General features: G+C 42.7%; 1 protein-coding gene across 1 annotated transcript in view; it reads right to left on the reverse strand.

Annotated features, from left to right (window-relative positions):
* Positions 1-15,124, reverse strand: part of EFL1 (elongation factor like GTPase 1) — a 601,029-nt gene that overhangs the window by 502,229 nt on the left and 83,676 nt on the right. The window contains exons 9-11 of the mRNA XM_089676417.1: positions 9,401-9,477; positions 9,169-9,305; positions 4,484-4,606 (exon numbers count right to left, since the gene is read on the reverse strand). Of these exons, the coding sequence (XP_089532543.1) occupies positions 4,484-4,606; positions 9,169-9,305; positions 9,401-9,477 (337 nt within the window). The remainder of the gene's footprint in view (positions 1-4,483; positions 4,607-9,168; positions 9,306-9,400; positions 9,478-15,124) is intronic.

Below are 15,124 nucleotides of genomic sequence, written 5' to 3' on the forward strand. Positions count from 1 at the left end.
CATCACTAACCTGATCAATCACTGTTTTTGGTAGAAATTATATTTCTACATGACAAATAATTTACTAGCAGGTGTAGTAGAGTAATAGAAATCCAACAGACCCAACAATCATGACATGCATGCTGCTGATTCTGTGTAATTGAATCACTAATTGAAATGGGCATGTTCAAAATAATAGCAGTGTGGAGTTCTATTAGTGAGGTCATTCAGTCTTTGAAAAACAGGTGGCAATTATTGCCCTTATTTAAGGAAGGAAGGCAGCAAATATTGTACATGCTGGTTACAGTGCATTTCTCTCTGAAATTCTGAGGAAAATGGGTCGTTCCAGACATTGTTCAGAAGAACAGCGTACCTTGATTAAAAAGCTGATTGGAGAGGGGAAAGCATATAAAGAAGTGCAGAAAATGATAGGCTGCTCAGCTAAAAAGATTGCAAATGCTTTAAAATGGCAACCAAAACCTGAAAGACGTGGAAGAAAGCGAAAAACTACCATTTGAATGGATAGAAGAATAGCCAAAATGGCAAGGACTAATCCAACAATCAGCTCCAGGAAGATCAAAGAAGGTGTAAAGTTACCTGTGAGTACTGTTACAATTAGAAGACGCCTATGTGAAGCCAAGCTATCTGCAAGAAGCCCCCGCAAAGTCCCACTGCTGAAAAAAAGACATGTGCTGAAGAGGTTACAATTTGCCAAAGAGCACATTGACTGGCCTAAAGAGAAATGGCGCAACATTTTGTGGACTGATGAAAGTAAGATTGTTCTTTTTGGGTCTAGTGGCCGAAGACAGTTTGTCAGACGGCCCCCAAACACTGAATTCAAGCCACAGTACACTGTGAAGACAGTGAAGCATGGTTGCACAAGCATCATGATATGGGGATGTTTCTCATACTACGGTGTTGGGCCTATTTATCGCATACCAGGGATCATGGATCAGTTTGAATACATCAGAATACTTGAAGAGGTCATGCTGCCTTATGCTGAAGAGGAAATGCCCTTGAAATGGGTGTTCCAACAAGACAACGACCCCAAACACACCAGGAAACGTGTAACATCTTGGTTCCAGACCAACAAGATTGACGTTATGGAGTGGCCAGCCCAATCCCCGGATCTTAATCCAATAGAAAACTTGTGGGGTGACATCAAAAATGCAGTTTCTGAGGCAAAACCAAGAAATAGAGAAGAACTGTGGAATGTAGTCCAATCATCCTGGGCTGGAATACCTGTTCACAGGTGCCAGAAGTTGGTTGACTCCATGCAACACAGATGTACAGCAGTTCTCAGAAACAGTGTTTATACAACGAAATATTCATTAAGTGATTCAAAGGAAAGTAAAATCTTTAAACATTTTTCAGTTTACATAGTGAATGTTTGAGTTTGTAAAGAAGAATACAAACACTGCTATTTTTTTGAACAGTCTTTTTTTTTTAGAGGAACAACACAAATGTGATCTATTTTTCTTCATGTTTTGATTTGGAATAGAATGTGTAGTGTTCCCAATGCATTTGTGTGTATGGAAATAAAAGCTATTAGAAGGATTTTGAGCTTTAGTCACTTTTTTCAACACACTGCTATTATTTTGAACACAACTGTATATATATATATATATTTTTTTTTTTTTTTTTAAAGAACCCCATGCTTCTCTTTTCAGTATATAACCTCTCTAAGGCTTGCCATCTATGTTCACACTGGGAAGACTTCCTCTTGTTTACTGAAACAGTGATTCCTAAATAAAGAGAAAGATTACTGGCAGCAATAGAAACCAGATACAGGTTATTTAAAAAGGTGATATATTTTCTTTATAACCACTAAGAACCTACTGATTCCCGTAGTACAAGTCCAATTGTAGAAACACCAGACATTGATATTCAAATTTCAGCTCATATTTAGTTGTTTTCATGTGCAATGGGCCTTTAAAGCAGAAATAAAGACAGTTTATTTTATTGTGAATAGAGTAATAAAGAGTTATAACCCCTGTTTTTTGTCATTTGTCCCACTGGGAAGATTTCCCCTTACTCCCTGTCCCATAGTCAATACAGGAAGAGAGAGGAAATCCACCCAAAGGGAGGGAATCCTTAGCTGTCACAAGAACTAGTGTTTCCATTATTAGATTTCCCCTCTATTCCTGTGCCTGTGACGATCCAAAATTCAGGATTTTCTTTCTCTCAGTGATAACAGTAAACAGGACCACTAGAGGGTGAATGGGTGAATCTCTAGGACAGGGGTTAAATATAGCAATGAAAACCTGACAGGTATTCTAATCCCTCTCCACTATTTAAAATGACAAAAAAAAGTTTAGCCTTTTTTTGCCTAGAAATACAGTAAAGGAGAAGTAGGGCTGACGCTCTTTTGGCCCTACTTCTCCTTGGAATCACAGGGGTGCACATTGCTCTGCACTCCTGTGACCCGTTTTCAGCCGGCTAAAGCCCGCTGTCGGCCGACATCACAGAGCCAGTTCATGCTCTACATAGATCCTGAATTTAAGGTCGGGATCAATCCAGAAGCCTGGATCGGCAGCTGTCTCAGCCTCTCATGCCACCGAGAGCCGGAGGCAGATACTCCCAACCCCTCCACAGCCTGGCGCTCCAGTGAGAGCTGGAGGGAGACTGACAGCCACCAGATCTCTGCTCAGTGAAGACAGAGAACTGAGTGATCATAAGGCTTTGATCACTCAGTTCTTGATCTTAGAAATGTGTGTGTGTGTGTATTTGTATGAGGGGGGCAGATGCAGCATCGGATCAATGCTGCATCTAACTAAGTGAGTATAGATAGGGTTCTTTTTTTATTCCTGAACTTCTTTCTTAAAAAAAGGATAAGCAGAGGGCCAAAGACTAGCCACCAGTATTGTCTGTAGGCTCAATGCAACCATGCCTCACCATTGCAGTGCATATATGTGGTGGTACCAAGTAGCTTGGCAAAGGACATAGGCCATGCTCCCTCTTATCAGACCTGTCCCCCCATGATAACCTAATGAACTAATAACTGTTGAACGAATGACTGCAATCCAAAGGCAGCAGGAGAGGCGACATTTAAAACCAGAGATGAAGTAGGAGAAAGGGGTTCTTTGTATTGAAGGCCCTCAGTTATCCCCCTTGCATGGCTTCATACTGTTCTGTCAAAGGATATTGAAGTGAGTGCAGGCGATTTTACTTTTTTGCTTTTAACTAGTCTATTTCAAAATGCACTCTGTTCAAGTGACAACTTTATGTTTTACCTCTGTTCTGGAATTATTCATCACAATCCAGATTCAAGCTGCGAGCGTTCAAGAAGGTTAAAAGGCAACTAGATAAAATCCATAAATATAGCTAAAAATAACCTCTTAACAGAATAAGCAATGCATGGGCATACACACACGTAGTTACATAGTTGGTAAGGTTGGATAAAGACACCAGTCCATCCAGTTCAACCTGAGTGTGTGTTTGTGTCGGTGACACTACCCTTTTCAATATCCTTGTGCACTGCATTCACTAACAAACACATCTAAAAGTTTTCTTTTAATTTATCTACATTCCCCGCTGACACCAACAACTGTGGAAGGCAGTTCCACATCCTTACCGCTCTAACACTAAAGAACCCATTAAGCAATTTAAAACTGAACCGATTATTGTCCAATTTAAGTGTGTCTTAAATGTCTTGTTAAATAGTTTTCTCCCAATGCCAGAGCCCCCATTTAAATATTTGCATATTGTGCTCATTTTGCCTCTTAAGCGTCTCTTCTCCATGGAGAGTGAGTACAATGTTTGTAGTTGTTACATATACTGTATATATACATAATAACCCTTTTTTTCTGGTGGCAACTTTGCTTTTTGCCATTTCTATGAATGCGATTTCTGCTGTAGCACACTGCAGAGCTCAGGCTTGAGATAAGACAGCCTCAGTGGGGGACTCTGAAGAGGATCCACTTTAAGGTGTGTTACTATCAAGCAAATATAAAAGGCTGGTGAGAACATCTAATCTTTTGCAAACTAGGCAAACATGCTTTCATCGGTAGCAAAGAGGCAATTTCCACAGCAGAATTAAGCCTATACAGGAATTATAGTACACATAGTGACGTCATCAGAAACCCTCATTATTTTGAAACAGTGTTTTTTCATTCAGCAATATCACCCGTCTTTTTGACTCAACGTTACAGCATGAACTAAACAAAGATTTTATAAGATATGCTATTGAAATAACACAAAATAATTAATATGGACACACCAGTTATCACAGGTAAGGAAATTAAATTCATATAAGTCTGCCTGGCTGCAGGGAAAAAAGAAATAAACATTTCCTTTGTTTTTTTTATAAAGCTGGCTGAAAAACCTGCTCTGTAGGACATCAAACTGGTCACATGGGGGCACTGTTCCTTTAGAATCAATGGCACCTTACCTTTATCCCTGCATAGTAGACATCGATCATGTTCAACCTTTACCTTTCTAAAATATTGAGACAGAAGGGTATATTTGATCCAACAGAAAAAGATCAACACAAAAAAGAACTTACCATCTTTAAGCTGTTGTGTCTGGGGGGGCAGAGAATCAAAGCGCCGAGAACCCGCGCACAGGAGCTTTTCCACTCTTTCTGCCGAGATGTCCAGGGGGCTGGGAAGCTTACTGCACACCATGCCTTAAAAATATCCGGTCAAGGACAAATACAGCAGGCCTTTTCAACAAAGACAAATAATATCTGCTTTGAACATCCCGAACCATTCCCCGAATGCATACTGACACAAGAAACTGCCAACCAAAACAAATAAAACAAAGTTGTCCTACAGGACCAACAGAAATCCATAAAAAGTGTTTGTGTAGTCAAGAAATAACCCAAAGAAAGTAACTGTTTAATTATGGAAACGGCCTGGCAGTAGCTGCACTTTCATCCAGACTGTGGATTGGCGTGCTGCAAGGATTTAGTGGCAGAGAATTTATATTTTAATAACACCAGCTGTTAACACAGACTTCTATCATTCATTTTGTAGATAAGTGCGGAAAATCCGCTGTGCCAAATAGAGAGAAAATGTGTCTAACCTTTGTTGGTTGCAGCGGCAGCCAAGATATTCTGATTCAAATGATGTCCTCACTTGTAGCTGGCACAGGTCTGCACCGTGGATATTATATAGACACACATACAGCAGCACCATGGTGCAGAGAAATCTGTTTCATGTAGCCTGGGCTGGGGAATAGATCACCGCAGTTACTAAATTCAGCATAATAAAAGGGGAGCAAGAGCAGTTTCCAGTGTTTATATTACAGGTCCAGGGGGTCTTGGCAATCGGTATAAAATAATATTTGTGTTTCTCCAACTACGGTTTCTGATTTAACAGACTGTTGCGATGCAGACTTTCTTGTCAAAAATGTGTCAAAAATCATAAACTGGACTATTATTGTAATAACAATGAAGATTTAACCACTTGCCCTCTGGAAGATTTACCCCTCTTCATGACCGGGCCATTTTTTGCTGTCCGGCACTGCGCTATTTCAATTGGTAGATGCGCAGTTGTGCAATGCTGTACCCAAACGAAATGTATGTCTTTTTTTTCACACATATAGAGCTTTTTTTTGGTGGTATTTGATCACCTTTGCGTTTTTTACTTTTTGAGCTATAAACACAAAAAAGACCGAAAATTTTGAAGAAAAAAAACAATATTTTTCACTTTTGGTTATAAACAATGTGGTCATAAATTTAGGCCAAAATGTATTCTGCTACATGACTTTGGTAAACAAAAATCCAAATACATGTATATTAATTGGTTTGTGTGAAAGTTATAGCATCTACAAACTATGGTACATATACTGGAATTTCCACAGCTTTTACTTTCTGACTGACTATCATATTTCTTGAGGTGTTAAAATGCCAGGGCAGTACAAACCCCCCCTCAAATGACCCCTTTTTGTACAGTAGACACCCCAAGGATTTTGCAGAGAGGCATGTTGAGTCCATGGACACATTTTATTTTTTGCCACAAATTTTTTGAATCTGACACTTTTTTTTCTACACAAAGTTGTCACTTAAATGATATATTGCGCATGCATGCCATGGACATATATGGAATAACACTCCAAAACACATTCTTCTACTTCTTCTGAGTATGGGGATACCACATGTGAGAGACTTTTTGGCAGCCTAGCTACATACAGGCACCCAAAATCCAATGACCACCTCCAGGCTTTCAAAGGGCATATTTCCTCATATCACTTCCCCACTACCTATCACAATTTCAGAGGCTCTAAAATGCCAAGATGGTGCAAAATCCCCACCAAATGACCCCTTTTTGGAAAGTAGACACCCCAAATAATTTGGGGTAAGCGGTTGGCAGGTAGAAAAAAAAAAAAACCCGGTATGTTTTATATTACTTTTTTTATACTGTTATCAGAAGAGTACAATGTTACCATAGTAGTGATCAGGGATTTTTTTTTTTTTTACACTTTGCTTTGCAGGAGAAATAAATATAATTTCTCCAGCAATGCAAAACTTACTGTCATGAACCTAACTCATGTCTCTGTCATGAATGAGTTAGGTTTTTGACAGCTCAAAATAGTGATCTGTGATTAGCTGAGCTGGTCACAAGGTACAGGGTGCTATGACTGGCCCCATGTATCATGTGGCACCTGTGGGCCAATCATAGCTCAGTAGGAAAAGAAGCAGAGCTGTTATGAATCAGATTGATTCATAGCAGCTTTGCTGACATTGTGATCATGTGATACCCAGTGCAGTGGCTGGCCTCAGGTGGCAGACAGAGATGAATCAAATCCTTCGACATAAGTTATGTGCTGATGAAAATTTCCGTACGAATGGTCAATTAAAAAAAAATCTACTAGTGTATGGCCAGCTTTAGATATATTAACAGATTTAGATGGACTTGGCTATCAATTTAAAGTGAAACAGTAATACTTACCTCAATGTTTCAATGTTCTGAGGTCCCTAGCTGGCATCTTTTTCCCAGATTCTCCCTGGTGCCGATCTTGACAGGATGATCAGGGATTGACATCACTCCCGCGCAAGCATAGGAGCGCAGTTATATGCGCATTTTCAGCTCAGTGTACATTCTACTGGGGAATGCAAACAGGCAGGTAGGTGTATTTTAATGCAGAAGATACATTGTGTGTCTCTTCTGTAATAAAGATTCTGCCTGTTCACAATTTTTTCATATTTATTTTAGTTCCACTTTAAAGCTGAACTCCAGCTAACATTTTTAAGCAGTTACCGTAACAGTTTTTCTTTCCTTTTGTGATATAGGTCATACAATAATGAATAAATCTAACCGCTGTAAGCATGCCTGTCAGTGTTAATTGTTTTACCACAACCCTCTAACTGCCACCTTTGCAGGACAGCTTGTTCTTTTGAAAAATAACATACTGGCAGGATCCCTAACTAATGCTGATACCTCATCTAAGGATTGGTAAGCTGCAATATATTATATTTTTGTTTTGGGGTTTAACCACTTGTCTACTGGGCACTTTAACCCCCTTCCTACCCAGGCCAATTTTCAGCTATCAGCACTGTTGCACTTTGAATGACAACTGCGTGGTCATGCAACACTGTACCAATATGACATATCATTTTTTTGAGACAGATAGAGCTTTCTTTTGGTGGTATTTAATCACCACTGGGGTTTTTATTTTTTGCTAAACCAACCAAAAACAAGTAAAGATTTTGAAAAAAAAAAGTTTTTTTCTTTCTGTTATAAAATTTTGTAAATGAGTAAATTTTCTCCTTCACTGATGTGCGCTAATGAGGCTGAAGTGATGGGCACTGACAAGCGGTACTAAAAGGCAGCTCAGATGGGTACTGATGGACACCGACAGGTGGCACAAATGGGGCTACACTGATCATCAGGGCACACTGATCATTAGTGCCATGATGATCAGTGTAGATGTCCCCTCTGAGGAATGCTGATTACCGGCTCTTCTCTCCTCACGAGTGTCAGCGTGACAGCTCGTGAGGAGAGGAATGCAGATAACCAGCATTTCCTTATTTACATGCGATCAGCAAAGTCACTGGCTCTTTCCACTGATCAGGGATCCACTATGTCCAAGAGACACAGCACAGGACCGATCGGAGCACACTAGTGGTTAGAGTGGGAGGACATCATATGACGTCCTCCCAGAACAAGTGAACCACCACCCATCCGTCATTACCTTATATGGCGGGCAGGAGGCAGTTAAAGTGACACTAAAGCTTTGTTTTTTTTTCTTTTTTTTAAATAACAAACATGCCTACAATTACCTGCTCTGTGAAGTGGGTTTGGGCAGAGCAGCCCAGACCCTCTTCTTTTCGGGTCCCCGCTGGCCCTTCTGGCTCCTCCACCTCGAGCAGTGCCCCCAGGGAAAGCTGCTCGCCCTGGGGGCACCGCTGCCTGCTCGTCTCCGAGTCGCTGCTCTATGCGTCCATATGACAACATAGAGCCGTGGCTCAGCCCCAACCCCCTGCTCTCTCCTCACTGGCTGTGATTGACAGCCAATGGAGGATGGTCTCAGCCAATGAGGATGAGTCCCCAAACAGCAGAGGCTGTCGAGAACGTCACTCGATCGGAGGAGACTCAGGTAAGGATTGGGGTGGGCTGGGGGGACCGCTGCACATAGAAAGTTTTTTACCTTCGTACATAGAATACATGAAGGTAGAAAACCTTCAGTCTTTACAACCACTTTAACGTTGCTTTAATATTCATCTTTAAAGAGAAACACCAGACAGTACATGAAGACAGCAAAACTCACAAAACTGCTACCCTTACCTACAACTGATGTCTAAAAGAGCTGCAAGCTTGGGTTTGACTGAATGGCATTTTCTGTCACTTGACAGTAGAAGAAGTGAAGGCAATGGGGAAGAAACATCCCTGAGAGCGGGCAGATTAAAGTAAGCAGGAAGAAAATCAGATGGAGCCCAGAGTAACTCTGCTGTGGGAACATATCAGTGCTCCCATTCCATGCTCATGTAATTGGTTCTGGGGACACATGAGAAGTCCACCTAAGAATAAAAGGTATATAATAACATTTAATGCTTGCTCTTTGTGAAGTATATTAGTTTCAATTTTCTGTTTTAGTAAAGGTTGTCTAATTAATAATTCACAACATGCTGACTACATTTCCTTAACAAGAAAGAATATCTTTGGAATCTGAAGATTAAGTTGCTCTTATCCATTAAAGCAAAAAGAATATTCTTTTCTGATGACACTCAGCTCATAAAGAGGATACATAGCACAGCCTGAGATATGGGAAGCCACTGACTGCAAATTGCACTCACATGGACTTTTGGGTCAGTATGCCGCGATTCCCGAGGACTGATTTTCAAACCCAGTGATTGAACTATTTTGTCTATTTTCTCTTTCTCTCTAAAAGAAAAGAGTGAATACAAAAGTTATGCAAGAAGATTGAATAAATATACACACACACATTTTCCAATAGAAACACTTTGCCTGTCACTCACCTCTTCATGACAGCATCATACAGACTCCATATGTTATCCAATATAAGCTGTACAAATAAAGGTTTCTTCCCCTTGACCTGTAAAGGAGGAAAGTAACAGAATTTCAAGGAAAAGTAAAGCAAGATTTCAAGGAAACATGTATTTTTAGTTACTACGGCAGACTATTTTAACTTCTTATCCCCCATGTAACACATATGGGTGGGCTTTAATGCTGACATGCTGCACATACACATTCAAGTACGCTCAAGGTGTCTGTGCTGAGAGCATGCTTACTGTGTGCTCCCAGCACAGTGACCAAGCTGTCATAGCCTGATCCTGTTTGTTAATAATCATCAGAAGCCAGTCACATGATCAAGCAGCCATTCCTGCCCCCAGATGTAAAGACCCAGTTAAAGGGACACCAGGGCTGGGTGGGAAGCAGTTAAACACGTCTTTTCTATGCCGGGCAAAACAACATATATGCTCACCTTCCCAGCAGCACATACTCACCTTTCCTTCACGCATTTGCCACTCCATTAAACCAGAACATATCTGGTACGCCTGGGAATGAATGAGTATGTGACCCATTTCAATTTGTGTTTGGCCTTGGTCCCAGGAGGAAAGGCAGACTGGTCCTTAGCACTGTGCAAACTCACAAGAGAGTCTTGCTGCTTATACAGGGCTTCCTTTCCTGGCTCCCAGAGGCTGACTGGAGCAGCAGATAAGTAAAAAGAAGATGAGTATATGTGGCTGCAAAAACAGCATTAAAAAAAAGAAAATTCTTCCCCCTGCAAGGCAATGTCATAACGTGCTAGTATGTATCGCATACCAGCATATTATGAAAATGTACCTAAAAATAAAGTCCTCCAGTGGTGAGTTGTCACCACTGACAGGGCTTCCATCTTTACCAGGTTTTCCTTCCAGTTTTGTGGGCTCCGGCCATTTGGATGACCGAGCCCTGATGACGTCACCCATGCGCATGCGAGTCACGGCCACAGCACAGCGCATACGCCGGTGATGTCACAGGCTGAAGAAGCAGTTAATATCATTATCATAAGCTTACCTGTAGGTACAAGTGAGCAAGCGGTGTTTACTACAGCTTAAAAGTACACCTGTTGCTTTGCTTGCATAGGCTTTCTTTAAATGTATTTAACAAATTCATATGATTGCTCTTTCATATTTTGTTAATTTACAAAAAGCAGAAATTTGTAAACTGGGAACTAGAGGAAGCTCTGTATCTAACACAGCTATATTGAATCCCCTGCTTAACCCATTCCCATCCAGTGACTGGCTGTCACAGTGGTCACGTGATTGGGAGCCCGAAACCACTGGTTACTAATTATTAGTAGAGACTGGGAGCTGTCTATGAGAGCTCAGTCACTGCACTTGGTGCACTCACCTCACCCACGGATACATATGTTTGGAGTGTGGGCATCCTCTTTGCCACCGCACATATGCATTACGTAGGGGCAAAAGGTTAAAGAGATGTGGTCACCTCCCAAAGTGACAGTTTCTCTGATTGGCTGCTATTCTCAAGCACTGTCACATGACTGAGGGAATCCTTGTCATAGGCACAGGGGGTTACAAGCTCCCCCATATCTGGAAGTTCTGGATAGTGTTGGCAGTGGAGACCGACAAAGGTGACAGTTTGCCCTTAAACATTGTTAATATGAGATGTAAACCACAAACAATATGCAGCACTGCAAAGCCTTTGCATATAATATAGTAGCTGCATCCATTGTTTTAAACATTAACACACATTGATACTATTTACATATGCTCAAAGCCTAGCTTCATGTTTAGGGTCATTTCACACCAGAGTGTGCCAAGCCACAAGCACACATTTCTCGCTTATTATGGCAGACTTTAAAAAATCCAAAATATCTAGGGATTCATTTAAAGTGTTACTAAAACCACAACAGTAAAATCAGTCTGTATACGCAGTAAAGCATGATTGTTATACTCACTGTGGAACCTAAGGGGTTCCGCATTGTGTAAAAAGGATGTCTGATCTTGTCTTCTCTGATTATCTCCTTCTTCTACTGTCTCCAATCCATCTGCTGATAGAACAGAGCCTTGGGGGCAAGATTCACATGCCCAGTTTGGTGTGTATTGCTAAAGAGTTTTTTTTAGTTTTGGGAGAGTGAATGTGATCTGCACAGGGCTAATCAGCACTGTCTAGATAGAAGGTCGGGGTCCTGCAGCCTCATTGGACAATCAAGGGAGAATGAAAACTCCTCCTACAAGCTTTAACCAGTGCTCTGCTGGACACCAATAGATGTCACAAGACTGCTCTAACTGCTGATGAGAAAAGTTATTTAGAAGTTTATATTTACTAAAATAATTGCATTTCCATGTTATGTGTATTGTAGGAGACCAGATATTAGTGAAGGCAGGGTCATAGGTTCAGTAACACTTTAATGGCACCTGCGCACATCCATCAAGGGCAATGCGCCTTCTGGTGTGAATGGCCCTTAATGTAATTTTACCTAAACAAATTACTACACTGACAGGTGCGCTTGCTGGGCACACTGTATTAATTGTATGTATTCTTAGCTATACAGAGTACACAGCACTATGTTCCAGCAGTGGAACTTCTGGAAAAAAACAGAATTGGGCTGAGCAGCACAATTTGAATTCATTCTATGAATGAATACAAAGTTTCCTGCAACTGGCAGAAATCATGATGTCAGCCATCTATATTTCCACCTTAACCAATCAGAGGAAGCTTTGTACTCATTTGCAGAATACAAAGTTTTCCATGAATGGCTGAACGGCGCTTAGCCATTTTATTTTGTTCCAGGAGTGGGATGGGAAGTTCTCATCACACTGCCTCAACAATACAATGCACTCAGCAAGCATACCTGTTGGTGCAGTAAATAGTTTGTTTGGACCAACTTTAGGCCTCGTTTGCATCATGGTGCAGAGACGTGCGTTTTTCTGCATGCGTTCTGCAAGGGTACAGAGAAAACAGTTGCTATGTGCTCTGTTCACACAACAACACTAGTATCACATTTGTATTTTTTTCTGTGCAGGAATCTGCAGCATGTATAAAATAGGGATGCACTGAAATTCCGCTGGCCGAAACGTTGCGGTCGAAAACACCCCTTTTGGCTGTCGGCCGATATGAAAAAAAAAAAGCACCGATACAGGTGCCGAAAAAACCCCGCTCCTGAAAGCCACCCGCCCCTCCGCTGTCGCCCACCCGCCGCTCGGTAGTTCAGTCTTACCTGAGAAACCATGGATCCCGGAGTTGGGCATAGGGATGAGTGAAGGAAAGATGGCAGCCACGCATCTCTATGCCCTTGGAGGACCGGAGCGATGTCACTTCCAGTTCCGGGCATTTTTTTTTTTTTTTAAAGAACTAGATCAATGGTTTTTTTTTGATCCAATACTTTACAATGCAGAGGAGAGATGTGGGGTCTTATTGACCCCATATCTCTCCATAAACAGGACCTGTCACTAATTATTTCTATCACAGGGGATGCATGCATTTCGTGTGATAAGAAAACAAGTGATTACAATTTTTTAAAAGGAACAGTGCAAAAAAAAACATTACATTTTTTTTAAAAAGTTTAAAGTGCCCCCGTCCCACTGTGCTCACACATAGTGGTGAATGCATATGTAGGCCACGCCCACATATGTAAATGGTGTTCAATCCACACATGTGAAGTTTCGCCACGAATGTCGGAGCAAGAGCAATTCTCCTCGTACTAGACCTCCTCTGTAACTTTACACTACCAACCTGTAGAAATTTTTAAAGCATCACCCATGGAGATTTTTAAGTACCGCAGTTTCACGCCATTCCACGAGCATGTACAATTTTAAAGCGTGACATGTTGGGTATCTATTTACTCGCCATAACATCCTCTTACATATTTTACAAAACAATTGGGGTACCGTATTTTCCGGCGTATAAGACGACCGGGCGTATAAGACGACCCCCTACTTTTCCTGTTAAAATATAGGGTTTGAGCTATACTCGCCGTATAAGACTACCCCTCTTCCAACGCACACCAAATAAAAATGAAAAAACATCAGATTTGATTTCAATATGGTATGGTATTCCAATGATGGGGTGCTATTCCTCCCACTGACACCAATGATGAGGCACTACTCCCACTGACACCAATGATGGGGCACTATTTCATCCACTGACACCAATGATGGGGCACTATTCCTCCCACTGATACCAATGATGGGACACTATTCCTCCCACTGACACCAATGATGGTGCCCCATCATTAGTGTCAGTGTGTGAGGAATAGTGCCCCATCATTAGTCAGTGGGAGGAATAGTGCCCCATCATTGGTGTCAGTGGATGAAATAGTGCCCCATCATTAGTCAGTGGGAGGAATCGTGCCCCATCATTGGTGTCAGTGGGAAGAATCGTGCCCCATCATTGGTGTCAGTGTGTGAGGAATAGTGCCCCATCATTAGTCAGTGGGAGGAATAGTGCCCCATCATTGGTGTCAGTGGGAGGAATAGTGTCCCATCATTAGTGTCAGTGGGAGGAATAGTGCCCCATCATTGGTGTCAGTGGGAGGAATAGTGTCCCATCATTAGTGTCAGTGGGAGGAATAGTGCCCCATCATTGGTGTCAGTGGGAGGAATAGTGCTCCATCATTGGTGTCAGTGGGAGGAATAGTGGCCCATCATTGGTATCAGTGGGAGGAATAGCACCCCATCATTGGTATCAGTGAGAGGAATAGTGCCCCATCATTGGTGTCAGTGGGAGGAATAGCGCCCCATCATTGGTATCAGTGGCAGGAATTGCGCCCCATCATTGGTATCAGTGGCAGGAATTGCGCCCCATCGTTGGTGTCAGTGGGAAGAATAGCGCCCCATCGTTGGTGTCAGTGGGGAGAATAGTGCCCCATCGTTGGTGTCAGTGGGGAGAATAGTGCCCCATCGTTGGTGTCAGTGGGGAGAATAGTGCCCCATCGTTGGTGTCAGTGGGGGAGGAATAGTGCCCCATCTTTGGTATCAGTGGGGAGAATAGTGCCCCATCGTTGGTATCAGTGGGAGGAATCGTGCCCCATCATTGGTGTCAGTGGGAGGAATAGTGCCCCATCATTGGTATCAGTGGGGGAGGAATAGTGCCCCATCATTGGTATCAGTGGGGAGAATAGTGCCCCATCATTGGTGTCAGTGGGGAGGAGGAATAGTGCCCCATCATTGGTATCAGTGGGGAGAACAGTGCCTCATCGTGGGTGTCAGTGGGGGAGGAAGAGTGCCTCATCGTTGGTGTCAGTGGGGGAGGAACAGTGCCTCATCGTTGGTGTCAGTGGGAGAGGAACAGTGCCTCATCGTTGGTGTCAGTGGGAGAGGAACAGTGCCTCATCTTTGGTGTCAGTGGGAGAGGAACAGTGCCTCATCGTTGGTGTCAGTGGAGGAGGAATAGTGCCCCATCGTTAGTGTCAGTGGGGGAGAGGAGCGGCTGCTCCTTCTTCCAGTGTGGCCGCTCGATTTTCGCGGGGCCGCTCGGCTCCGCCTCCTCGCCGGTGATTGGTCGCTTGTGTGCCTTTCCAGTGCTGGCGCCCAATCACCAGTGAGGAGGTGGAGCCGAGCGGCCGCGTGACCATCGAGCGGCCGAACTGAAAGAAGGAGCAGCCGCGCTTCCTGGACCAGATCGTCGTGGGACCGGAGCCAGGTAAGGTACAGCAGCCCCTCTGTCCACCCCTGTACTTAGTGTCCGCTGGAGGAGGAGGGGGGGCGGCGCCGCCCTGCCCCTCGAAAAAGTGC

The sequence above is a fragment of the Staurois parvus genome, unplaced genomic scaffold (genome assembly GCF_062004578.1).
Source record: "Staurois parvus isolate SC_StPar_1 unplaced genomic scaffold, SC_StPar_1.0 ptg000168l, whole genome shotgun sequence".
Classification (NCBI taxonomy): Eukaryota; Metazoa; Chordata; class Amphibia; order Anura; family Ranidae; genus Staurois; species Staurois parvus.